The sequence below is a fragment of the Carlito syrichta genome, unplaced genomic scaffold (assembly GCF_000164805.1).
Source record: "Carlito syrichta isolate Samal-C Ts95f unplaced genomic scaffold, Tarsius_syrichta-2.0.1 Scaffold304521, whole genome shotgun sequence".
Classification (NCBI taxonomy): domain Eukaryota; kingdom Metazoa; phylum Chordata; class Mammalia; order Primates; family Tarsiidae; genus Carlito; species Carlito syrichta.
Window position 1 is genome coordinate 472,221 of NW_007248617.1, and position 26,639 is coordinate 498,859.

Below are 26,639 nucleotides of genomic sequence, written 5' to 3' on the forward strand. Positions count from 1 at the left end.
GGGGGGAGGAGCATGGGTGAGGTGGGGAGTGGGCGAGGGGAAGACTGAGTGAGGGGAGGAGTAGGTAAGGGGGAGGTGAGCCTGGAGTAAAGGGGGTGTGAGCGAGGGAAGGAATGAGCGAGGGGAGGAACAAGTGAGTCCAAAGGCCACAGCAGTATTTACCCCTCAGGTGTGCCTGTCTCCATGGGACCCAGATTCCCTGACTGAGGGTCTCTGGAGTCTGATCAGCAAAACAGAGGTAATAAATCTTGGCTCACAGTGAAACCAGAGCTTACAAGTGTCCTGGAGACACTGCAGGACACTTGTGTTTTATATTATCAGTGGTTTATATTATCACTTACACTATTCACTTATTGATCTGCAAAGTCAAAACAGTGAAGGGAGGCAGGATGTGTAAACCACCTGCTCTCCATGTGACAAAGCGGAGGACACCTCCTGCTTGAGCCAGAATTTGTAAACAGATCAAGCCATCACATGGCCCTTCCTGCTCTTCTTGAGTGTGGGTGGCTAGATACTTTGTTTTGTTTTAAGGAATCTCACATCTCCCTGAGGATTAGACGTTCTGTTTGTACTTGATGCTACTGCCAAGAGACCCTTCGTTGCCATTTTCAGGAGAACAGGCTCTTTCCCAGGGGCACTTTCCCTTCCCTCACAATTACCTGCCAAATCCTCTTCCTGCTTCCCTTCCGCCCTCCCATCCTGTGGTCCTCTCCTTCACCACAAACTGTGTAGTCCACAAGGAGCACCCAGGGGAGAAACAATTCTCTCTTCCCTCTCGCCTCTGAGCTTGTGGCCAGCCTGGACCCCAGACTCTTCAAAGCATAAGCCCAGGAGCAGGGCCTCAGGTGGCCACAGCTTGCTGTTCAGACTCCAGCGCTCAAGCTGGCAGCCAGCTTACAGTTGGGTCAGAGGACCTTTGTATTACCAAAAGGCGGAGAGTAGCTGCTCATAGCTGCAGAGGGTGTACATGCTTCCCCCAGGCTGGCAAAGGATTGAAAAAGAACTGGGCCCAGTGTGTAGGAGCAGGGGTGAGGGCAGTATCAGCACCAGCTGCCACTCCCAGACATGCTGGAGGGGGACAGAACAGGCCACCTGTTCTGGTTCAGGGGCCAGCAGCCAAGACACACTCATTCTTTCCTCTCTCCCTCTCTCCCCTCCCTCTTCCTTTCCCTCTCCTTCTCCTTCTCCCTCTCTGTGTGTCTCTCTCTCCCTCTTTCTCCATCTTTCTCTTTTTCTCTCCTCCCCTCCCTTCCTGTTCCCTCTCTGTGTCTCTCTCTCCCTCTCCCCTTCTCTCTCTCCCTCCCCTCCCTTCTCCCTTCCCTCTTCCTGTCCCCTGTCTCTCTCCCTCTCCTCCTTCCCCTCTCTCTCTTCCTTTCCTTCTCTCTCTCCCTCTCTCTTATACACTCTCACGCTGACTCACTCTCAGATTCCCTTCCAGCTGCTGGTCCCAGGCTTCTTGCCACGACCTACACCCACCAGATGCTGCAAGTCTTCCCCACCTGCCTCTTCAAAGGCAGCAGGCATTTCAAAGCGCCAAGTTGCTGACCCAGCAGGCCCACTGCATGCCCAGAGCCCACACCTATAATCTTTTCCCTCCTGGCACCGGTACCAGAAAGGTCACTGGTGCCAGGCTTAGCACTGTCTTCATGACTCACATAAGACAGAATTTAATCTTCCTGTTTCGGATACTCCCTGGAATATTTTTCAGTGCTGCTTCTCAGCTGAAAAGCAAGACAGGGTAAACTTTATGAGAATGGATCTGCGACTCAGATTTATATAGATACATAGCAGTTCTATTGATCGCAGGCAACTGCAGGAACCTTGGTAATAAACAGACGGCAGACTGCCCCCGGAGCTTGCGGGTGTCTTCAGGCTGGGGCTGAAGGCTGGGATAACAGGGGTCAGATTACGAAAGAGAACTGGGTTTGCAGCATGTGACCTCAGATAGGGTTTTAAATTCTTACTCCATGGTTTGTTGTTTATTGCAAGATATCACACCAAAGTGGGGCCTGGCTTTCATTTTTATAGTGACAGCCTTATGTGATTCCATTGAACATTCTGGCCATCTAAAAATATCCAGTGAGCATACCACTTTTCCTTTGAGTTGAGAGGTGCTTTCGTTATGAAAGCTACTTGCCTATGCCCTCAGAAAGGGGCTGCCCCCAAAAGATCAGGTCCTTCCCCACTTTGGTGAATTTATTCACGTTTATCTACGTTTTTGTGTGCCATTTGATAATTTATTCTTCAAGATCCCACTCCAGGAGCCGTATGGCCATTATAACCTGGCACATTAGGAAACATCGTAATGGCCTTATAGTCTCTGAGACCTTCTGTCCAGAACGCATGTGGCATTGAAGAGCATCCTCAACCATATAACCATGGTGTTTAAAAATCTGACTTCCAGCCATGCTCTGTGGCTTAGCCTGTAATCCTCCGCTTTGGGAGACTGAGGTGAGTAGATTGCCTGAGCCCGCGGGTTCGAGACCCTCCTGGGCAACTTGGCGAGACCTCATCTCTATAATAAATCAAAAAATTAGCCAAGCGTGGTAGCACGCGCCTGTATTCCAGCTACTTGGAAGGCCAAGGTGGAAGGATCGCTGGAGCCCTGCAGGTCGAGGCTGCAGTGGCCGGGAGTAGCCACTGCACTCCAGTCTGGGTGACAGAGTGAGACTCCAACTCAAAAAAACAAAACAAAACAAAAATCTGACTTCCTTAATACAGCATCTCCAAGGCTTACTGCACACTTATGAACTAACTTGGAGGGCAGTCTATACATGGGCGAAGCCTACTGCATTTTAGATAAGATTTCGCTAGCTATTTTCTAATCTTTTATTTTAATGAATCAATGGGAAGAGGTGTATCGTGGATTCTCTTAACATTCATGGATGATTTCAAGTGACATCATATATGCACAAAAAAATTCACTGCAAACATTGCCGCCAGCAGCATTCCCACAACTTGACTGGATCTTCCTTGAGATCCTCCTGGCATTCCAAAGGAACCCTGTTCCTGGCACCACGGACCACTCTGGCCAATGATATATGCTTATTAGCCTCGGTGTCATTGCTAAGTGAAAACTGGAAAAGTGTCTATTATTACAAAAGCAATTCAAAAAAAGAGTAATTCATACTTAGGAGACAATTCAGAAGATTTTATAGAAACAAAAAGGAAAAATAGGAAGCAACCATAATCTTGCATAGCTGGAGATGGAAGTTTTGATTCATTGCTGTAGAGCTTTTAAGATCAGCACAGGCAACTTGGTGAGACCTCGTCTCTACAATAAAATAAAAAATTATCTGGGCGTAGTAGCACATGCCTGTAGTTTTGGCTACTTGGAAGTCTGAGGTGGAAGGATCACCGGAGCCCAGCAGGTTGACACTGCAGTCTGGGAAACAGAGTGAGACTCCAACTTGGAATAAATAAATAAATTAAATAAATAAATAGATGTAGAGCCGGGCTCGGTGGCTCAGCCTGTAATCCCGCGCCTTTGGGAGGCTGAGGTGAGTGAATTGCCTGAGCCCGCGGGTTCGAGACCCGCCTGGGCAGTGAGACCTCATCTCTACAATAAATCAAAAAATCAGCTGGGTGTGGTGGCGCATGCCTGTAATTCCGGCTACTAGGAAGGCTGAGGCGGAAGGATCGCTGGAGCCCAGCAGGCCGAGGCTGCGGTGGCCGGGAGCGGCCACTGCACTCCAGTCTGGACGACAGAGTGAGACTCCAACTCAAAAAAAATAAATAAATAAATAAATAAATAAATAGATGTAGATGTCTACAATGGTAAAAATTTTTCTTTCTTTTGTTAAGCTATTTATTATTATATTGAAAGTGCTTTTTGCAAAAAATGCCATCTTAGAATTAAGGCATTCCAATCTTGTTAAATTGACTCCCAGAAACAATTGCACCAGTGTACCAGCGAAGAGACCTTCTTGCAAGGAGAGTGCAGCTTGCCTGCTTCCAGACTCGTTCTGCATACCTTTGCCAAATGAGAAATGATATTATTTTTTATTTATCGTCAGTGTATTTCTATATTCATGACTCACTAATAATTAATTATCATTAGCATATTGCTTGCAAATTATAATAATTCTGGTGTGACTTTTTCGTTTTCCATGTAGATTATGACTCCCCCAGTGTAAAAAAATTGTGAACCTGTATTTATAAAAATAAAAAGACATTTTAAGGACAAATGTCATATACTATAGAGGTTTTTATATAAGTGTAATTTGGTGATCTTAAATTAAATTTTAATTTTAATTAAATTTCTCTAAAGTTTCACTTTATTAAAAATATCAAATGAACCTAAACCCTTAGTTGTCTAAAACACACAGTGTTTCAAAGACAGTGAGGAAGCTTTGTCCTTCCCCATGACATTCTTCTTTAATTGTATCTGTATTTCCAAGTCATCCATGATAGTATGAGCGTGTCAACGTAATTCATTGTCCATGAAATGCTTACAGATTTACAAATTCCAGATTGTGGTAACATGGTCGAGCATGGCTTGGTGTGGAGCACAGATTGACAGAAACAAGTTGTACTTACATTTGAACTGTTTGCTCATCACTGAACGTGGAGAGGCAAGAATCTATTTTGCCTGCATAGAATGGAAATCACCGGGGCAGAGGAGAGTCTTTACTGAAAGTTACTGTCATAACCTAAAAGGCATTTCCTTTGTGCTAAAGCTAAGAAGCCACTTTGTCATGATAGATAAGGCATGGTACTCAAAATCCTTTTGTTACTGATATTATGCAACATAACTTAGGACACAGTGCAAATGAGCAGAATAAGAAATTCCTATCAAGTCACGGTGATTTAAGCATTAAAAAAAAGTCCATGTGCTGAGCTGACATCTCTCTCCAAAAGAAGAATTCAGAAGCAACCCACCTTACGTTTTTGGTGGATTTGAGCAAAAATGCTGAAATGTGCCTGGGGTGGCTCCAGTGTCCTTTCAAAGAGCATCAAACTCAACTTGATGTATTTTTTAAAAATGAGAAGATCAGCCACTTAATGGGAAAATTTTATTGTAAACCAAGACTTACATCAAGTTGCAAGTATATACAGGGGAAAAAATTAAACGCAGGGGTTGTGGGACTCTTTCCCATCCACAGCCCTGTCACTGGCTTCCCTGATCATTGGGGTTTATTCTTGGTGCTCTGAGGCGGTGGGCTGATTCCTAGTGCTAACCCGGTGCCACAGATAAGTTTATTTTACATTCATGAAACAAACTTGACATTCCTCTTCAGCAAAGCAAAGCATCTTTTTCAAAATTAATGGAAGCAAAATTCCACTTTATTTTTATTCCGCTATGTGAACAGCCACATGGTCAAGAGCAGGTGGAGACTTGCAGTCAGTCCTTGTCCTGAATGCCCGTTGCTACCTCCTGAATTGCCCAATGAGTGCAAGACCGAGAGCTTGGGTCCACCTGGTTGTGCACACTCATGGACCCACATTCTCTTGCACATCCCTTGGAAGCCAGCTAGAAGCACTGATCATGGTGGCTCCACTAAGGTCAACACTAGGAACTTGGTGGTAACTGCAGCTGCCACACATGAGCTGCCATCTTAAAAAAGGTGCACAAGCACATGATGGCAAATGACAATTAATGACTTTTATCCCCCATGTCCCACTGTAAATTTTGTCATTGTGTGACAAAGCCTGTCTCACTCAGTGTAGTTTGTTCTTGGCCTATAATAATGTAAAGATCTGTGAGGTATTTGGGGAAATAAGTCAGTGTTCAGTTTAGAGAGAGCCAGAGGAAATGTTGAAAAGCAATGTTATCATCTAGTCAAGCTTCCTGCCTTCCTGAAAATATAAAATAATAAACCTATTTTAGGTTTATTGAACAGCCACGGTGGCTCACACCTGTAATCCCAGCACTTCAGGAAGCCAAGTGGGGGAAATGCTTGAGCCTAGGAGTTCAAGACCAGCCTGGGCAACATAGCGAGACCTCGTCTCTACAAAAAAAAAAATTGCAAAATTGCCAAGCATAGTGGTGCTTGCCTGAAGTCCCAGCCACATGAGAGGCTAAAGTAAAAGAATTGCTTGAGCCCAGTAGGTCAAGGTTGCAATGAGCCATGATCACGCCACTGTACTCCAACCTGGGTAACAGAGTGAGATCCCAACTCAAAATAATGCTAATAATAATAAATTGATGTCGAACCATCCTAGTAAAAGAACAATTAGTTCCACTTTTTTTTATAAGACCAAAGGAGAATATTCTTTTTCTGCTGGAACTCTATCCCAGTATAGTATTTACAGCTTTGCACTATTTTAAGTTTTTCAGAAGGATGTCACTACTGACTTAAAAGTAGATGTTAGGTTCTCTGTAACAGTAAAGGGAAGGTTGGCCATCTGCCCCATTTCAGTAACTCTAAAAAGCATTTCAGTCCTTAGAAACAGAGCTGTCTGATGAAGATGATTTCATTTTGACTTGTGTCATTGTGTGAGGATGTACACCATGATACATTTTCCTAAACACAGAGTCATAGAAATGTATTATTACAGGTAATATAAACTTACAGAAATCCTGACACACTTTTCTTTTCTTAATTTTGAATCTTAATTAGCTAGATTTTGCTGGTGCTATTGAAGTCATTAAGACAAGAAGCTGAGTTCAAGCTGTAGCTAAGCTCATGCACATGGATAATATTGGTTCGCTTTGTATCACTGTCTTGTTCACATCTTGATTAATCTTGTTTATCCTTCAATGCTGAAAGTATCACCAGGACTGTGGAGTTTGGCCAGACTGCCCAGGGAGAACAAGTTACTCCCTCCTCTGTGACTGCTCTAACCTTAGTCATTTCACCTACATGTTGTCCCGTAATTATCTACTTAGGTAGTTGTGTCCTCCTTTCCCTTCTTCCTTGAATAAGACTTTATGTGCTAGAATAGCACCACACAGAACAGAGTGGTGAGACCATGAGGAACTTGAGTCTAGCAGACATGATAAATAAGAAAACAGTCAATAAATGGTGAAGGGAGTCAGGGCCAGGTCAGTACAGAGTGGTGGGAACACACAGGAGGAGGAGCAACCCCAGGCCTGGGGTCAGGGAGGGTTAAGCAAAGGGGCTTCCTAATTGAGAATCAAAATACCCCTGTCTTAGTCCCTTTTCTGTTGCTCTAACAGAGTACCACAAGCTGGGTAACTTAGAAAGAAAAGGAGTTTGTTTTGCTCTCGATTCTAGGGACTGGGAAGTCCAAGAGCATGATGCTGACATTCGGTAAGGGTCATTCCATGGCAGATAGGTAGAAGGCAAGAGCAAGCTCACTTTTATAACAAAGCTGCTCCTGCAATAACTAACCTACTCTCATCATAACAGCATGAATTCATCCATGAGGGTGGAGCCATCATGACCTAATCACTTCTTAAAGGCCCACATCAGTAAAATCTCAACATAAGTCTCAGAGGGGACAAGTAGTCAGACATTCATAGTAATCCTTATTACAAGTTATTTGGACAAAGGCAGGTCATGGGAAAGTGTCTCAGGAGCAGAGTATGGCTCTCTGTAGACAGATCCCCACAGAGCCAGGGCCACATCCTTCACTTTGTGCTCCTGCCTGGGACCCTGCACTGCCACTTCTTTATGCTTTGGGGATAAAGGAAGGACTCCATTCAGAACAATAGCTGATCCTGTGAGCAGTTTTCCACTTCTCCTTAAGACAGTAGTAAAGGTTCCTTATGAGCCTTTTGAAAAATCTAATTCTGGTCACAGACAGAGACAGAATTTCCATAAATAAGGTATAAGATCATTGTAATTATTCCAAAAACATTCACTAAAGCCCATTTGTGTTTGCTGTGATCCAAGTCCTTGGGCAATTTTTTTCCTGAGTCAGGGTCTTACTCTGTCATCCAGGCTGGAGTGCAGTAGCACAAAAACAGTTCACCACAGTCTCAACCTCCTGGTATCTGGCTATCCTTCCACCTTAGCCTCCCAGGTAGCTGAGACTCAGATGTGCACCACCACACCTGGCTTATTTTTTTATTTTTTGTAGAGACGGAGTCTTGCTATGTTGCCTAGGCTGGCCTTGAACTCCTGGGCACAAACAATCCTCCCACTTAGCCTCCCAAAGTGCTGGGATTGCAAGTATAAGCCACCAAGGCCAGCCAGCAACTTTTAAAAAATACAGAATAATATTAACTGAGAATGCTAGAAGAAAGGGGGAGGTATCCCAGATGATCAATCCAGATACTCTCTAAGGACCCTATGACTCTAACAGCCTCTGCTGCGAAATCAAGAGGTGGGGAAGGGGGCACTGCACTGTGAACAGGTGACACTTACTCTTCATTGTTATTTGGCTTTGAAGGAGTTCAGGAAATGCCACCCCAAAATATACCACTCTGGCACACCGATTGCTTCAAACATGCAGGGAGGGGCTTTCTCTGAACGTCCCTTGCCTGTCTAAAGATAGGTCACAATTGTCATAAATCCCTTTCTGGGGAATGTTAGCAGTCAGGGAAGATGAGCACATGGATACCATACCCAGATAGACTACCATCTATCTTTCTGAGGGCTGCTTTCAGACCACTTTTATTGCCTAAGATACTTTTTCTCTGCATAACAAGGTAGCTGTTATTCACCCTACAATCCTTCCTCTCCCCCTCCTGTAACTGGAGTTACTGCCACCTCCAGAATCCCCAAGTCCTTATTCCTTTCTGTAGCTTGGGACTCTATATAGGCTATAATCCTCTGGTCCTTCTTGGAGTCTCATAATTTGTGGGACTTCTGTGTGTATGTGCACAATTAAATATGGTTTTTCTCCTGTTCATCTGTCTACATGTCAATTTCACTAGTAGCCCAGCCAAGGAACTTAGAAGGCAGGAGGGAAGCCTTTTTTTTTTTTTTTTTTTGCTTCCCTACAGTTTCATGAATGGTTCTCATGATATGGGATGAAAAAGCCATTAGTAAAGAGGCAACAGCGTCCGTGGCATTTCCTCGACTCACCTGAGATCGCCTATTATCTCGGCAGCTCTGGAACACAGTCAAAGTGCTTGTGCCTTAGCTGTCACTTAATTAGTTTGCTGTCCACATCCTTAGCAAAGCAATAAAATTGGGAGAGAGAGAGAAAACTTAGGCAGAGGAAAAGTCTTATAAGTCTAGGTTTTATTTTATAATTTTGTAAGACACTGCAAGGTGTGAGTGTTGCCAGGAGATAACATTTTCCAGGTCACTGATGGCATTTGGCCTCCTACTTATGACCCCCCGGGAGTGTGTTATCTTATGCCAGCAGGCGTCCCGAGGAGACCTAGAGCCCAGCCTGATGGGCTGAGGCTGTCAGGGCCGCGATGGCAATCAGCTCACTGTTTTTGGCTTTCACCATTGTCTTCAAGGCAGGGCAGAGATGCATATCCAGGGAGACTAATATGGGAAACCCTCCCACCATAATGAAGCAGCCTCCAGACAGGAACCTTCTTTAAGAGGTCTTGAGAACACAATCAGAAGCATGAACTGGCATAGACCCAGAGAGACTGGTGGGGAATAAACATCTCAAACCCCAGGATCTCACATCTCTTCTTCCACCTTTGAACATTTAGAACAGAGAGGTTCTGGGACATGCTACTGAACTGAACTAAGGTCCACTCACCCCTGTGCAGTATAGCCAAATACCCACACACAAGTTTTGCAGCAGGAGAAAAGAGGACATTTCTTTGCAGGGTGCCAAGCAAGGAGACTTGGGTGGCTCCCACCTGAACTGACCTCCTCAATGGCCAACAAGTCAGTTTTTAAAGGCAGGGTAAATTTCAGGAAAGCAAATTTGGCAATCAGCACATGGAGGTTATACATTGGTTTGGCCTAAAAGGCAGGATATCTTGAAGTGGGTAATGGTTTATAGGACATAGGTATATTCAAAGATTCTCTGATTTGCGATTGGTTGCGGTAATAAAGCTTCATCTAAAAACTCTCAGCTCTGTCATTAATGTGTGCCTAACTTCAAGGGTGAAAATCAAATTAGGACTCTAACTCTTTTTTTTTTTTGGAATTGGAGTCTCACTCTGTCACCCATGCTGGAGTGCAGTGGCACTCCCGGACACCTCAGCCTAGACCTGAAATGAGATCTGCTGGGCTCTGACGATCCTTCCGCCTCAGCCTTCCAAGTAGCTGGAATTACAGGTGCACGCTACCACGCCTGGCTAATTTTTGATTTATTGTGGAGATCAGGTCTCGCCAAGTTGCCCAGGCGGGTCTTGAACCCACGGGCTCAGGCAATCCACTCACCTCAGCCTCCCAAAGTGTAGGATTACAGGCTGAGCCACTGAGCCCGGCTTGACTCTAACTCTTAAAATCAATTCTCTGGTGCTGAAGCATGACTGGCCTTTGGGAGAGTGAATCTCGACTTTGACTCACCAAGATGTGACTAAACTCTCAGTTCTGAAAGTCCTGTTGCTAAAAGCATGGCAGAGCCACCGTCCAGCTCCATGTTTTACTCTCAGAAGCAAATGTCTGCAACCCATCCCTCTTAGTTGGTTTAATTAAGAGACTAAAATAATGCCAGACCAAATCTAATGTGACCTGGATCATGCATTTCTGTGACTGCAAGTTCGTCCTATAATGAAGGCAGGTTTTGCAGACACCAGAAACAGATACTCGTTTGCAGCGTTCTGGTGCCCAACAGTCCACCCCGTGAGTGATGGCCTGAATGCTATCTGTCCCTGGTACAAGATTTGACAAAGTGAGCCACCAGGTAAATCAGACACCCAGAGATGCAGCGAAAGTTGGTGATAACCCAGGACCATCGTATTTTCTGGCTGTCTTTTAACAGATAGCTCAGAGTGTGTGGCAGGAAAATTCATGCACTCTCACTGGATGACAGTTACACCTCATTTTCTTTAATTTGACTGATTTTCTGTACCCTGCAGTTCTTTCCTTCATCATGGTGCAAAATTAAAATCAAACGTCTCTTCCAAAAGCTAAAAATAAACAGAGCAACCTTTATTAGAAAACATAAAACTTTGAATATTTTGCATTAAAGCATCTTATCTTCCCCATCCTACCTATTTATAAAATATTGAAGGTGCTCGCCTCCTTTTTGTTGTGTGGTGCCTTATCAAAACCATCTACATGATGCAAGTAATCCTCAGACTAGGACTTGTGCTGTTCAGTGTGGTAGCCACCAGCCACGTGCGGCTCCTCTTCAGGTTGGTAGCCACCAGCCATGTGTGGCTCCTGCCCATTGTAGTGGCCACCAACCACATTTACTTTTGTCCAGTGCAGTGGTCACCAGCCACGTGTGGCTCCTGTCCAGGGTGGTAGCCACCAGCCACATGTGGCTGCAGTTTGGTCGGTGGCCACATAAGACTCCTGAGCCTGTGGAAAAGGGCTAATCTGAACTGAGATGTGTTGAAAGTATAAGAGCACACCAGATTTTGAAAGTTTAGTGAAGAGGAATATAAAATAACTCACTAACCACTATTATATTGATTACCTTTTGAAATGATACTATTTTGAATATATTTAGTTAAGTAAAATAAAAATTGATTTTACCTGTTTCTTTTTCCTCTTTTCATGTAGCTACTAGAACATTTAAAATTACTGCTGTTTCAATAAGACAGCACTGTTCTAGGCTGTAATCCTTTTACAGATGTTTTCAAAATCAAAAAGACAAAAGTGTAGCGGAATCCTGCTGGCAGCGTCTATTCCAGCCCAACCGGGTGCTATGGGTAATGCGTTCCCAGGAGCCCAGTGATGTTCTTTTTTTTTTTTTTTTTTTTTTTTTGAGTTGGAGTCTCACTCTGTCGCCCAGACTAGAGTGCAGTGGCCGCTCCCAGCCACTGCAGCCTTGACCTGCTGGGCTCCGGCGATCCTTCCACCTCAGCCTTCCAAGTAGCTGGAACTACAGGCGCGCACTACCACGCCCGGCTGATTTTTGATTTATTGTAGAGATGAGGTCTCACCAAGTTGCCCAGGCGGGTCTCGAACCAGCGGGCTCAGGCAATCCACTCACCTGGCTTCCCAAAGTGCTGGGATTACAGGCTGAGCCACCAAGCCCAGCCCCAATGATGTTCTAAGTGAACATTCTCTCATGTTGCCCTCGACCTGACCCTCCAACCATGTGTCAGGTGCTTGGGACTTCCTGACTCCCTTGAACCCCACAGTGTGATACTTGGCAGGTCCCCTCCAGCAGCTGGCCAAGCCCCCTTCTTGCCAAGCTTCCACACCCTGACCCACAGCCTCCCACAAAGTCTGACCCTCCGCTGGTCCCATGCCGCAGCTGCCTGGGGGCCACCTCTCCTGCTCCCCTCAGCACCCCCAGCTCAGTGGTCCAGAGGTGAATGTCCCATCATGCCTTCCCCTAAATGCCCCCAGAACTGGCACCGTCCCTCACTCTGGGGCTAGCACTATTTGGGGGCTTATCATTTCCAGAAAACTCTGTGGGTCCAAGTTCTCCTCCTCTTCCTCCTGTCCTCCTATGAAACTTGTGTCCGCCATACAATCAGGACACAGCTGATTGTGGACTCTGTGAGACGAGGGGGAATGATCAACACATTCCCATTGGTACACAGCAAATTCTCGATAAACACGTGTGGAGTGGAGGGAGGACTGGTTAGAATAAGGGAGGAAGTGAGGATGGGGTGACTTGTGACTCCTCTGACACTGGGAGTGATCTACATTTGTTTTGTTTTGTTTTGTTTTGAGTCAGGGTCTCGCTCTATCACCCAGGCTAGAGTACAGTGGCATGATCATGGCTCACTACAGTCTCAACCTCCTGAGCTCAGGCAATCCTTCTGCCTCAGCCTCCCAAGTAGTTGGGGCTACAAGAACATGCCACTGCACCAGGCTAATTTTTTAATTTTTTGTAGAAATGAGATCTTGCTATGTTGCCCAAACTCCTGGGCTCAAGCAATCATCCCTCCTTTGCCTTCCAGAGAGCTGAGATGACAGGCATGAGCCAATGAACCTGGCCTCTTTTTTTTCATAAGCATCACCTCTCCACCTTAGTTGTAAGCTCCTTGACTTGCACCCTGGCATGCCACACACAGACACTGATCACCTACCATGTCCCAGACACCTGATGCCCGAGAGAAGAGATGAATAGGTACCAATCCCATCCGTTTAGAAGAGGAGATAAGTGAAGGCCAGTTCCATACAGAGGGAGAGAGGTTTTAACAAAGGTATGTATAAGACAGAGACGGTGCTTGAGAAGAAAATACCTTGATCATTTTGCATGAGGCTGGGGGCAGAGGGACCACAACTGGTATCCCCCTGAGGGACCTTTGAGACTGCTCAGCATATAATAAAGGGTTAATATATATTGTTGATTGATTGATTGATCATTGAAGAGCTGCAAACCTACAAAGACAAGGGTCTCTAAGATGTGCTGGTGGAGTGCCCCCAGCATGGTTGGGCCCCTTTCCAAAGCTGGCCCTGCCCCAAGCTGCCCAGGGTGGGCCCAGGTGTTCCTGGGAAGTTTCATTTCATCTCCCCTGCTGTGCTCGAGAGCATACGGATGCCCACAGGCACAGGGGACAAATTGGGCTCAAATTGCCATATGGCTTGGATTTCACATTTTTACTGGCGTAGTGTAATCATTTTTACAGAGTCTAGTGCCTTGCTACAGATTGTAAATGATAAGGTCACAAGGATTAGAGACCAGTTAAAAATTATAGAAGACATATGCTGTGCATTTTACTAATGAATGGCCGTACTCAAACACGTTCACTAATTAATGGCAATATTTGAATGGGCCCACTAATGAATGGCAATATTTGAAAGTGGTATTGAATTTGATACTCTGTGACCAGTGCTCCAGTTCTGGAAGGGGCCATCTCCTCCACGAGGGCTGAGAGAGGCCGACTTTAAAGCAAAATCCAGCAGCCCTTGCAAGATGACAAAGGGAATTCTCAGTGAGATGCAGAAGTGTGCCCACCAAGAAGTTTGTTTAGATGAACATGGTTGGTGTGAATGTCATCACCACATACTTCCAGGAGCTCCTGTGTACACCTTGTCCTGCTTTTAGCCTTGGAAACAAGGGTAGTAAGGATGCAACTTTAGGGCTGGGGAATTTGGAAGACAGGGACTGTCATGATGGGATTTTTTTTTATTTTAAAGATGAGGGGTACCATTCAGGGTTAGGCATACAAATGTTCATTATGCAGGTGCCCTTGATGACGTATGCCCCCCCCATCGGCAGTTTCCCACTACTGCCAATCCTTTTCTTATAGTATTATGATAATTGTTCAATGTCCACTTATGAGTGAGAACATGTGGTACTCACTTCTTTGTCTCTGTGATAGATTACTCGGTATTATAGTCCATCCAAGCTGATGCGAAGTTCGTAATTTTGTCCTTCTTTATCACTGTGTAATATTTCATCATGTATATGCTCCACAATTTTTTTATCCAGTAGGAGTTTTTTTTAATGGTTTCAGCAAAGAGTGCATAAGAAAGGAAGTGGGGGATTAGGCACAGGGAGTCACTGCCCTATGTCTCCTGGCCAGCTACTGTGTCAGGGTACCTTGGCCAGCAACACTGAGAGCCGAGTCTGCAAAGGTAAGGCTCAGTCGGGACACAGCCCCTAGTGAGGGAACCTACCATCTCCCATCTCCCTTTCCTTCTCTCTCACCTGGGCATCCTGTCAGTATTAAAACCACTGAACTTAAATTCACTACAAATTCTTTCCTCACAAGCAGGCCAGGTTCAGGCCAGGAGGGCCCAGCTGATGACCAGCTTTGTACACAAGGACCTGGGGAAGGTTGGGGTGAGCCCAACCACAGGCTACTCCTGACCCTGCTTCAGCCAGATAGACAAGACTCAAGCATGGCTAGGATGATACAAAGTATATAAAGAAGGTCTCAGCAAAAGTGCTGGGATTTAGTTGTGATTCTTTTTCTCTTTTTTTTTTTTTGAGTTGGGGGTCTCACTCTGTGGCCCAGGCTGGAGGGCAGTGGCATGATTACAGCCTCAACCTCTTGGGCTCAGGCACAGGCAATCCTTCCACTTTAGCCTCCTGAGTAGGTAGGACTAGAGGCACGTACCACCCCACCTGTCTAATTTATTTGTTTTTATGTATTTATGTATTTTATTTCTTTAAAGACGAGGTCTTGCTATGTTGCCCAAGCTAATCTCAAACTCCTTGGCTCAAGCAATCCTCCTGCCTCGGTCTCCCAGAGTGCTGGGATTACAGGCGTGAGCCACCATGCCCGGCCTATTTTTTTAAACCCAAGACTATGCTATCTCAATAAAAATGTTAAAGAAAAGAAAAAGTAAATGGCCAACAAACTTTTTTAAGTAAAAAATAATAAAAATAAGTATTTTGAATTAGGAAATAAACATAAATGTCTTTGTCCATAACTATTGATTGGGTAGCTCAATTCCCAGCTGTACCATCACCAGGAGTATCACCTTATCTGGCACATTTATCAGGCACATCTCTTGCTATGAGGGTCTAAGGTCAGCTCTGCTGAAAGAAGCTAAGTGGGTCTGGCCACTTCACTGCGTTAGCTTCTCTGTTGTGCAAGGCCTTGGTTCTGAGATTGGTGGTGATCAAGTTTTCCATGAGATCGTACTTGCAGTGTGTTGGGAAGGCTTTGCACAACTGAAAGACGGCATGGTTACATACAGGCACTTGATGAGACAGATGATTATGTTGGAGGAGGGAATTTTCAGGGGACTTTTAAGAGCTCCCATGAATGGAAATTAAACCAAAAAAAGTAAGGGCCTTTTCCAGGTAGCAAACCTAAAACAAAAATAACTCCAGGAATACTGGGTGCTAGAGGTCACAGTATTTTGTTGGAAATGGGTGGCATTGGTCAACCATCCTTGATGATTAGTACCAAATCTGAGAAATACTAGGGAACTTGGCTACCGAGCTATGCCCAGCCTACTTAAAATTATTTATTTTTAGCCCTTTGGAGATTGCACGTAAAAGATTGTCTTAGTCTGTTTGCATTTACAGCTTGGCACAGTTTAAGATTGCTTCCCACCATGAGATCCTGTGATTTTAAGATGTTGTGTACTTGAAAGGAAATAACCTTACTTTCTTCTTCTCAAAATTGTGTTTTAGTGCATTATAATCTAACACCATTTCCGTTCTGTGGCACTGTCTTGTCAGAACGGGTTTTGCATGTATCAGCAGCTGGTCACCCCATGGGGAGGCTCGCTCTTTTAATATATTATTTTAACACTCTGTGACTGAACTTACATATCTCTGCTGCCATCTTCTGGAAAGCTAGCTGCCAGAAAGAAAACTATTTCATCTCTTCCCAAAGAAGTACAAATGTGTGTTTCGTGCTTTTGATGTTTCCCTTGGCTATAGTAAGGGGTCCTAAGATGGTATTTGATTCTCTCCTATTCTTTTAACACAGAACTTCAGAGAAAAATAAATGGCACATAATAGAATGCTTTTATAATAGTTGCAGGCATGACATAAAACAGGCACAAAGAAATGTTGGCTTTCATACAGAGATCATTCAACTTTAAGGATCAAAACCTTATTTTAAGGGTCATTGCTTGCAGGTACCCACTGGCTCTCCACTTGATGGATCAGCAGCCATTTGAATATTCTGATAGTATTGGGAGTCGCTCATTTGCTTCCTTTTTATACTTCCAAAGAGAAAATATAAGTTCTCCTTTTGAATGTGTCCACTATGGTTATATGGGAAATCAAACTTAAATATCAATCAAATGACGACTACACTGACATGATATTGAATTATTAGCATGATGGCCATTCACATAGCTCTTGGGAAGCACTGATTGTCTAAGGAGATTGACAGTGACTTGCCTCAGCCTATATACTGAGATAGGCTCCATCTCCTTCTATCCAGAAGTTACGGTTACAAGTTGCGCTTACAATCTTAGCATTTCCAAGAAGGTCCCAGTTTCACTGGAGACTTTTGCATAACAATGATTATTAGTATGTTGGGAACTGCTTTAAGCAACAAGCTGCATATGATCCCCTTACTTTTCTACAGAGTCTAAGTGCTTGTAAAGCATCATAACCTTATAAGAAAACTATTTATTATATTTACTGTGTGCCAGAAACTGTATTAAATATTCATTATGTTATCATTCCTTCTTTGCAGATGCAAGAAAAACTAAAGCAAAGAGATGTTAGATAGTAAATGACCCAGAAGGGACTCTGACCCTGCAGACTTTACATTTAAACATTAAACTATATCTGATTTTGAAAAACATAAATATCCTCTACATGATTTCATGAATTATGATATTCTTTTATGTCACCCAGGCCCAAGATTTTACTCATCTTAAAGGTAAATGCTCAACATCTATTAGTTGCATGGCAAAAATGAGACTTCATTGTTAAAAGTAGTTTGGATATTACTTAGAAAAAAATTGACTTATTGAATGTAGCCTTTATTAAATAGTTTTTTTAATTGCATACCTCATTTTAGGCAATTAGGATGAGCTAATCACTAGAGTTAAGTGAGAATTTTGTTACCACAGCTCTCAGGCTTGAAATGTGCTTGAGGACAATATAGTGTATTGCAGTGTTCATTGTCAAATAAAAGGAGACCATCACACTATGGGAGTGGTGAACTTTCTCCTCATGTTGAATTCCAACAGGAATTTGTCATGTGGCTACTTGGGATTTAAAATAAAATACATAGAGGTTTAAACTACAATTTTGCAGGTAATAGAGAAAGTTTAAATAGTTGTTATTTATACCAGTTCTTTTGAAAAAGAGAATAACCTAACCTAGTTAAAATTTTTCTAAGGAGCTATATCAGCTAGGGCTCCAGTAGAGAGACAAGACCAGCAAGATGGAGTTTTACATACACACACACACACACATATACACATGTCTGTGTACATGCCTACATATACACACATACATGGAGCAATTTATTAGAAGGAACTGGCTTACATGGTTGTGGCGCTGGCTGGGCACCTCCGGGGCATAAAGAAGGGCAGCTAGAATTTGTGGGCACAGCCTAATCCTGCACCTGCAGGTGAAATCTCTTCTTCCTCGTGGGTGCCTCAGTTCTGCTCTTAAGGCCTTTCAACGGATTGAATTCGGCCATTCAAATTACCTAGAATAATCTCCCTTACTTAAATAGTCAACTGATTATGAATCTTAATCAAACCTCCAAAATACCTTCACATAAACCCCAAGATTAATGTTTGATTGAATAACTGGGACTACAATCTAGCCAAGTTAATACATAAGACTGTCGCCACAAGAGCTAAGATAGTACTGTCCATGCATTTGATTGCTTTCTAATCAAATCTAATAAGGGAATAGAATATAGGGAACCAATAAAATAAATATGTATTACTTTTCTAATTTTTTAAGACATTTAAAATAATTTTTTTTTTTTTTGAGTTGGAGTCTCACTCTGATGCCCAGGCTGGAGTGCAGTGGCCGCTCCCAGCCACCGCAGCCTCGACCTGCTGGGCTCCGGCGATCTTTCCGCCTCAGCCTTCCAGGTAGTTGGAATTACAGGCACGTGCAACCACACCTGGCTAATTTATTTGATTTATTGTAGAGATGAGGGCTCACCAAGTTGCCCAGGCAGGTCTCGAACCTGTGGGCTCAGGCAATCCACTCACCTCAGCCTCCCAAGGCGCGGGATTACAGGCTGAGCCACCGAGCCCGGCTTAAAATAATTTTTTTTAAAAAAAAACCTCAGAAGTGGGTGGCATTTGTCAGATCTATCTCAAGAGAAGGTAAATCAAGAAATGTGTGCTACTTAAATGTATACTATATATTTCCTGGTATATTGGCTTCCATGCAGTTAATGATTACTCATAAGGTTTGGAGAAGTATTATGCATCTTTAAGGGAGGGGGCCTCAGCAAATGTGAGGCCGTGGTTAATTAATAGTAAATCTCTGGGTAAATTTCAGCCTTCTACACTGTCAGTTAAAGAAAGATCCATGTGCTCCAGATATGAGACATGTGGATCAGCAGAACGAATGTGAAAAGGTCGGAGCCGGGTCTGTCTTCCTCCCCAACAAGCTCTTCCTCTGAAAATACCTGGACCACAGGGAGCATCTGCCAAGCGGCCTGAAATACTGTCTCAAGAAGGAGTTGTGTATCTGTCTAAGCCATGCTCCCCCAAACTTCCTCTGCTCACCATGCCCTTAACAGCTCGGTAAACTTGTCATGGTATTTCAAGGTCAGTAGAGATGTGACATTCTGGTTACTAAAGATGTAGGTTTGGCCAGGTTCGGTGGCTCAGCCTGTAATCCCAGCACTTTGGGAGACTGAGGCGAGTAGATTACCTGAACCCGCGGATTTGAGACCAGCCCAGACAACTTGACGAGGCCTCAGCTCTACAATAAATAAATTTTAAATAGTTAGGCAGGCATGGTAGCACGCACCTGTAGTTCCGGCTACTTGAAAGGCTGAGGTGGAAGGATCACCAGAGCCCAGCAGGTCGATGCTGGGGTGGCCCGTGAGTGTGCCACTGCATTCTAGCCAAGGTGACAGAGTGAGACTCCAACTCAAAAAAAAAAAAAAGATTTAGGTCCAAATAGCATCATGAGTATTAATGCCTTAACAACTTCATAGTCATCTGAAAAAAATAGTTCACAGAAATTAAGACAAAAAAATAGTTTTATTTCATCCTTGAATAATCACATCTTTGTTCCAAATAGATGTTTGCATGGTACTTGTTTTCTATTACAGTAAACTTCCAAAAACCTAGCTTCACAGAGATAGGATGCCACCAAAGGGAAGGTAGCACAGTCTCCAACAGCACTGGAACTACCTTGAGTTAGTACATCACAAAGTGTTCAACAGAGGTTGAGTACCACTATTTTCCTCAATATTTCACTTTATTTTATTTTTCTGAGTCAGGGTCTCACTTTGTCACCCAGAGTGGAGTGCAGTGGCACATCATGGCTCCATGCAGCCTCGACCTCCCAAGCTCAGGCAATCCCTCTGTCTCAGCCTCCTGAATAGCTGGGCACACGCCACCATGCCTAGTTAATTTTTTGGTTTTTTGTAGAGATGATGTCTCACCATGTTGCCCAGGCTTGTCTTGAACTCCTGGGCTCAAGCAGTCCTTTCACCATAGCCTCCCAAAATGCTGGAATTACAGGCATGCGCCACTGCACCTGGCTTAAAATTTTAAAATATCTCAATGCCCCCCTGTGAGTTTGTTGCAGCACCCAGGGGCACCTTAGTGCTCAGTGTGGGAACTGGAGGTCTAAGCAATTGGCACAGGCACCTGGTCAAGAGTCTTGAGTTCCGGAGAATGTAATTAAAAACCCAAACATTTTTTAGATCAAATCAGACCTTCTAGATATTTCTGTATTTTGTGTGAGGCAGATTTATTTATTCAACTGGGAAGGACCCCAACTGCATAATATATCTAAATTTAAACTATACTATCTGACCAGAAGCAAATTAACAAGTGATTGGGGTTCAATCAACACCAGCATCGCCCTGCAGCATGTCTTGCCTCTGCCATACTGAGGGGGAAGGCTTTAACTTTTACATGTTCTTCCTTTTCTGTTATTTCTCTGTAGTCTTTGTAGTACCGGTGTGAAAGGGTATCTAATGTCTTTGTGTCAGGAAAGGCCTATTTATTCTGACAAACTGATCAACCTCCAGGGTGTTCCTCTACCATGAAACTGATTTTATATCTCATCCCCTAGCTAATAAGATGTGAAGGGTTTTCCTGCCACACCAAGAGATCAGACTCACTTCCCCAGAAAGCAGCAGGGAGATCCCACAGCCAGCTCTCCACAACTGAGCCTTACAGTCACATATTTTTTTCAACAGAGCGATGGGTGTGGGATAAACCTAAAGACCAGCAGATACATTCTTTTAAATTAAGAGGAAGCCCTAGGACCCAACTCACAATTCACTGGATTTCCATTTAGTTCAGAGAAAACAACCTGACACACACACCCTCTCCCACCCACCTGAACCTTTCGATGAGGTTTACATCCCACAAAATTTGAGTTCAGTGTCTGCTGTGAGAAGAAATAAAAATAGAATACATTGGAAGTGCCAACTCGAAAATTAATTGTAGCAAAACTCTGTAGAAGAGGCCATTTTCTTATAGAATCTTTTCCTTTTTTTGTCTCTAATGTCCTATGATTAATATATTTTTCAAATGACTTTTTAAAACAAGAAATTGGGCACAGGGAAAGAGAAAAGTCTGTGTGTGCGTGAAGGAGACAGCGTGAAGGAAAAACTGTCTTAGGTAAAACGTTCTTTTTGTCTGTTTGTTTGTTTGTTTGTTTTTGAGTTGGAGTCTCACTCTGTCGCCCAGGCTGGAGTGCAGTGGCACACTAACAGCCACTACAGCCTCGACCTGCTGGGCTCCGGCGATCCTTCCGCCTCACCCTTCCAACTAGCTGGAACTACAGGCGCGCGCTACCACGCCCAGCTAATTTTTGATTTATTGTAGAGATGAGGTCTTTCCAAGTTGCCCAGGCAGGTCTCGAACCCACGGGCTCAGGCAATTCACTCACCCCAGCCTCCCAAAGCGCTGGGATTACAGACTGAGACACCGAGCCTGGCGGTAAAATGCTCTTTTGGAGGCAAGAAGGAATGGTGATCTATTTTGGGACAGAGTTGGTTTGACAAGGGAACCCAAAAAAACCCAAATTGTCTTTCTTTTTCCTTGGAGGGCAGGCCCCTTTTAGTACAGGCTTCTCCTACTAGGTAAGTGTTCTAGGAACCCACCAGCATCAGTGTACCAGCTAGCATTGTTATGAGAGGCTGAATTTGGTTCAGTGGATTACTTTGTAGAGATTCTTTCAACATGTTTGTCCATTACATCATGGGTGATTTACAAGTGCACCTGCCCACACTGCACTGAGTGTTGGGCAGTTTTTGACACAAAATGGCATGGCTCCCATGCCCCACCCTCCCTATTCACCCGATCTCGCCCCGAGTTCCTTTTTTTGTTTGTTTGTTTCCCTGATGAACATAGTCCTCAAAGAAAAATGTTTTGCTGATGTGGAAGAGGGGAAACAAAAAAGAGCAGAAGCTCTAAAAGGCTTCAAAACAGACAAGTTCAAAAACTGTTTTGAGCAGTGGAAAATGTGTCCCAATCAGTGTACTTCATCAAACAGAGAGTCCTTTGTAGGTGACTGAAGTTTAAACATGTAAGAATAAAGATGCAATTTTTAATAAATAAATTCCAAGGGTTTGGGGAGGGTCCCCCTCATAGATCCTATTTGTTTTTGTTTTTCATTGAAATCAGCCTTGTCTTAGGTAAAACTGGTCTAAATTTCTGGCTTATGCTGCAGAATATTAGTCTGAGAACTTTTAAGCCTCTGAAAAGCTTTTGATTCTTCTAGACATTTGGTGTTATTACTGGATCAGTGCTTTAATGCTGTCTAAAAACCACCCCAAACTTAGTGATATAAAACAACAACAATCCATTTGTCGCATGACCCAGTCACACAACTGGCAATTCGTCACAGCTTTTGTTGAGACCAAGGTCCTAGTTCCTCTCTATGTGGGCATCTCCGTGGGTCGTTGGGCTCCCTCACCGCTTGGTGACTGGGCTTCAAAAGCAAACATCGCAGCAGGAAATGGAAACTGCCAGTCTTAAAGCCTGGACTTACAAAGTGACAAATCATCACCTGCACCATATTCTTTTTTTTAATGTGGGGTACAGTTCAGGGTTAAGTACATAAGTGGTCATCTCACAGGTAAAGTGTGAGTACCCTTATCGATGGACCTGGCAGTGTCCCACTACCGCCAGCCACTTTCTAATAGTATTATGATAAATGTTCAGGATCTACTCACGAGTAAGGACACTTGGTACTCAGATCCTTGCTTCTGTGATATATCACTGAGTATTATAGACTCGAATTCCATCCTGGTTGCTGCGAAGTTCATAATTTTGTTTTTCTTTATGGCTGTGTAATATTCCATCATGTAAATATACCACATTTTCTTCATCCGGTCCACTTTCAATGGGCAGCACGGTTGGTTCCATGTTTTAGCTATTGTGAATAATGCTGCAATAATCTTGTGTGTGCCTGTACCATATTTCATATTCTAATGGTCAAATAGTCACCATATCTGGGTTTCTGTGGAAGAGACATCAAGCCTGTCTTTCAATGGGAAGCATCTATGCCTCAAGACCACCACCATCATCTACACCCCATACTCATGGATGGCACGCTCTTCTCTGCTGAAACATGATCTCTGAATACAGTTTCTGTTTTGGGAGATGTTATACCCCCGCCCTGGGAGAACTAGTTACAGAAATGTGCATGGAAAGGAACCAGTTTTCTAGTGAAGAAACACTTTTCTCAACTGTGAAATGAGGTAGAGGAAAAACAGTCCCTGGCTGGCTTCATTTCCTATAAGTTGAGAACACATCGCATGCCAGGCGTAGTTGCAGCCACTTAGCTTATCTATCTCACCCACCTCTCACACTGGTCATGTGAGATCATTATCATTGTTATCTTGGTTTTCAGAGGGGGATATCTGAGGCACAGAAACCAAGGTGGCTTTCCCAAGGTGTTTCAGGTGGTGAGTGATGGGAAGATGCCTTCTGTTCAGTGTGACCCACTGCAGACCCACACCCTCAGCCATGGCAGCAACATGTGGAGCACAGCCGGTGACAGTGAAAATGGGAAGTGCTTTCTGGAAGGGTCCAATGATTCCAGACAGCCTTGATCGAGCCTTGCTGGCATTCACTCTTTCAGCTCTCTTCTTTGTAAGATGAAAAGTGGTAGGCAGTTGGTCCCTTGGGTATCTTCCGTTCCATGGTATGTGAACACTGAGGAGTGCTAGTGCCTAGTGAGAAGACCACTGCAGCCCCGGGGCTGCCATAACAGAGGACCACAGACCAGGTGGCTTAAAGCAACAGGGATTATTTCTCACAGTTCTGGAGGCCAGAAGTCCAAGATCAAGATCTTGAAAAATGTGGTTTCTCCAGAGGTCTCTCTCCTTGGCTTGCCGATGGCCGTCTTCTCACTGTGTCATCATGTTGTCATCCCTCATTCTGTGCATCTGTGTCCTAATCTCTCCGTATAAGGACACTAGTCAGACTGGATGAGGCCTACCCTTAACAACCTCACTTTACCCTACCACTTTAAAGGCCCTGTCTTCAAATACAGTCACATTCTTGGGTACCGCATCAACATATGAATTTTGGAGGGAAGAATTCAACCCACAACATCACATTTCTTCTTTTCATAAAAAGGCTTTTAAGACAAAAATAAGCTCATTGACATGGGCATATAAATCTTCTGTGCATGTAAACAAATACTGAATGTGAAATTCCTAAATGGAGTTGTTTTCCTCATCTTCTAATACTTTGCTGCAGGTATTTCTTTGCATAGCTGTGTCTTCTGCTAGACCGGAAACGTCTTGAAGAAAGGAAATGTGGCCCATCATTCATCTTTGTAGCCTCATTACAATGCTTGGAACATTCTTTAGTAAAGAGGGAACAAGCCCATCAAACTATAACTTGATTTCTCTTTGCAAAAGTATGCTGGCATAGAAAGTATCACACAAGTCAGAGGAATGAATATACCAAGTTTGGAAAAGGAAAAATGCGTCATGGCCGAGTGCAGCCAAATGTTTCTGATTAACGATGTTGCTCTCTTGCAGTTTGTTTTCTGCCGGGAGTGTAAGGAGGCGTACCATGAAGGGGAATGCAGCGCCCTCCTCGAAGCCTCAGGAACAGCTGCTCAGGTACAGGATTCTGGTTGTAGCTAGTAAAATGTCACATGGGTATAGTAATCCATTTTCTGGAAATCTCTCTCCAGGGGGTGACTAGTGCATCTAATAGGCTGAATCGTGTCCCCTCCCCCAGAATTCATATGTTGAAGTTCTAACTCTCTGTGTCTCAGAATGTCCACATCCTTGTCAACATTTGTTATTTTCTGGTTTTTTTTTTAATAGAAGCTCTCCTAATGGGTATGAGGTAGTATTCCAGTTACTGTATTAATCTTTGCCTATTATCTGCAGTGTTTTGACCCTAAATGTTTAATGTAATTATTGACATGATTGCAAAGCAAGGCTCAGGACAAATGCTGGGGACTAGAGCTGTTTCCTGGAGTCATCTAAAGTTCTCTCTGAAAAAGAAGGAAGCAGACTGGTAGCTGACAGCCATGGAATGGGGCTCTGGCTTCTCCCAGACCTACTTCCTCTTTGGAGTAAAATGTAGATTTCCCGATGGCCATTCGGGATGCTTCCAGATCATTTTTCCCCAGGTAGTATGACCCTATTCCATGAGGAGGCATATTAGCATGACCAGAAGGAGTCATTAGAGGGGAGGTCAATGTACCAATCTCTAAACCAAAGACATCAACACCACCTCTACTTATATTTTTTAATGCCCTCATTTATGATCTTTAGTGAAAACAATATCCACAAATGACATGTACAGAAGTATTCTATTATGCAAGATATCATTGTTTTTTAGCAATATCATGCCTATGCTAAATAGTACTGAAGTACTCTTCAGTCCTGATTAAGTGAAGAACCTGTTTACTGAGCCTTGATCCCTGAGGCACTATCCTACGTTTTGGGAAATGCAAATATGTTTTCTTGTATTTATTAATTATGATTGACCAGACCTTAGGAGAAAGAGTAAAAACTTCATCACAGTTAATAGAATTGCTTGTTATTTATCTCTTGATGTAGATGTTAGCAAAGGCTTAAATGCTAAATCTATGTGGATAAATCTGTTAGTCATTGTATCGATACAAGCCTAGAAATAGACATAGAAAGCCCAGAACATTTTAATTTTACAGTAGAGAATACTAAAGATCCTGCCACTCTAAAATCAGAGTACAGAGAAGTGCATCCCTGTGTGGTATTCTGCATGCGTGTTTACCCAATATTAGCATAACTAAATAATGTCGCTGGTGAATTCAGGTCTTCCCATCAACTCTTGCATGGTCGACCATGAGCACTTTGGGAGATTTAGTACTGAGCTGCTATTTCCATAGCAGAGGCAACAATCGCTCTTTCTGTTGGTTTTATTTTTGCTCAGGGACATTCACTGCAAGCTCACTAGGTACAGACAGCAGGAGTAATAATAGCCCTAGACCTAGCCCTGCCTCCAGATCACTGTAGGGAGGAGAGGAGGCCTGAGGCTCTGGGAAATGGAGTTCATCTAGCAATTTACATCCATATGCTCTTATGACCGCACATACAGACGAAGGCTTCCAAGAAGCGAACATGTACGTTGGAAACCGTAGCCATCAGGGGAAGAAGAGTGGTATTAACCTAAAGTTGTCCAGGCACCTGACTCTCCGCAAAATCCCATTCAGTCTTCATTCAAGGGGAACCATCCAACCTTGTTGTTAAACACTGAGGTAGCCCTGACCTGACATAGTTGCTCACGCCTGTAATTCCAGCACATTAGGAGGCTGAGACAGGAAGATCGCTTGAGGAGTTTGAGACCAGCCTGGGCAATATAGCAAGATCCCATCTATACAAAAAAATTTTTGAAAATTAGCCAGCTGTGGTGGCATGTGCCTGTTGTCCCAGCTTCTCTGAAGGTTGAGCCAGGAGGATCACTTGAGCCCAGGAATTCAGCTACAGTAAGTTATGATGGTGCCACTGCTCTCTAGCCGGTGTGACAGAGTGAGTCCCTGTCTTTAAAAATTATAAGTTTAAAAAAAAAAAAAAGATTGAGGTAGCCCAATTTTTTAAAGTCATTAAAACCTTAATACTGAAGTCGAGGCCGAGCATGGTGGCTCAAGCCTGTAATCCCAACACTTTGGGAGGCTGATGCGAGAGGATT

The 26,639-nt window shown here is 43.7% G+C and overlaps 1 protein-coding gene across 2 annotated transcripts in view; it reads left to right on the forward strand.

Annotated features, from left to right (window-relative positions):
- The window catches only part of PRKN (parkin RBR E3 ubiquitin protein ligase), a 432,771-nt gene that overhangs the window by 381,474 nt on the left and 24,658 nt on the right, over positions 1–26,639 (forward strand). The window contains exon 3 of one of the 2 annotated variants that reach the window (XM_021713409.1): positions 24,494–24,577. The exons of the other annotated variant lie outside the window; for it this stretch is intronic. Coding sequence (XP_021569084.1) covers positions 24,494–24,577 — 84 coding nt within the window. The remainder of the gene's footprint in view (positions 1–24,493; positions 24,578–26,639) is intronic. 2 annotated transcript variants of the gene reach the window in all.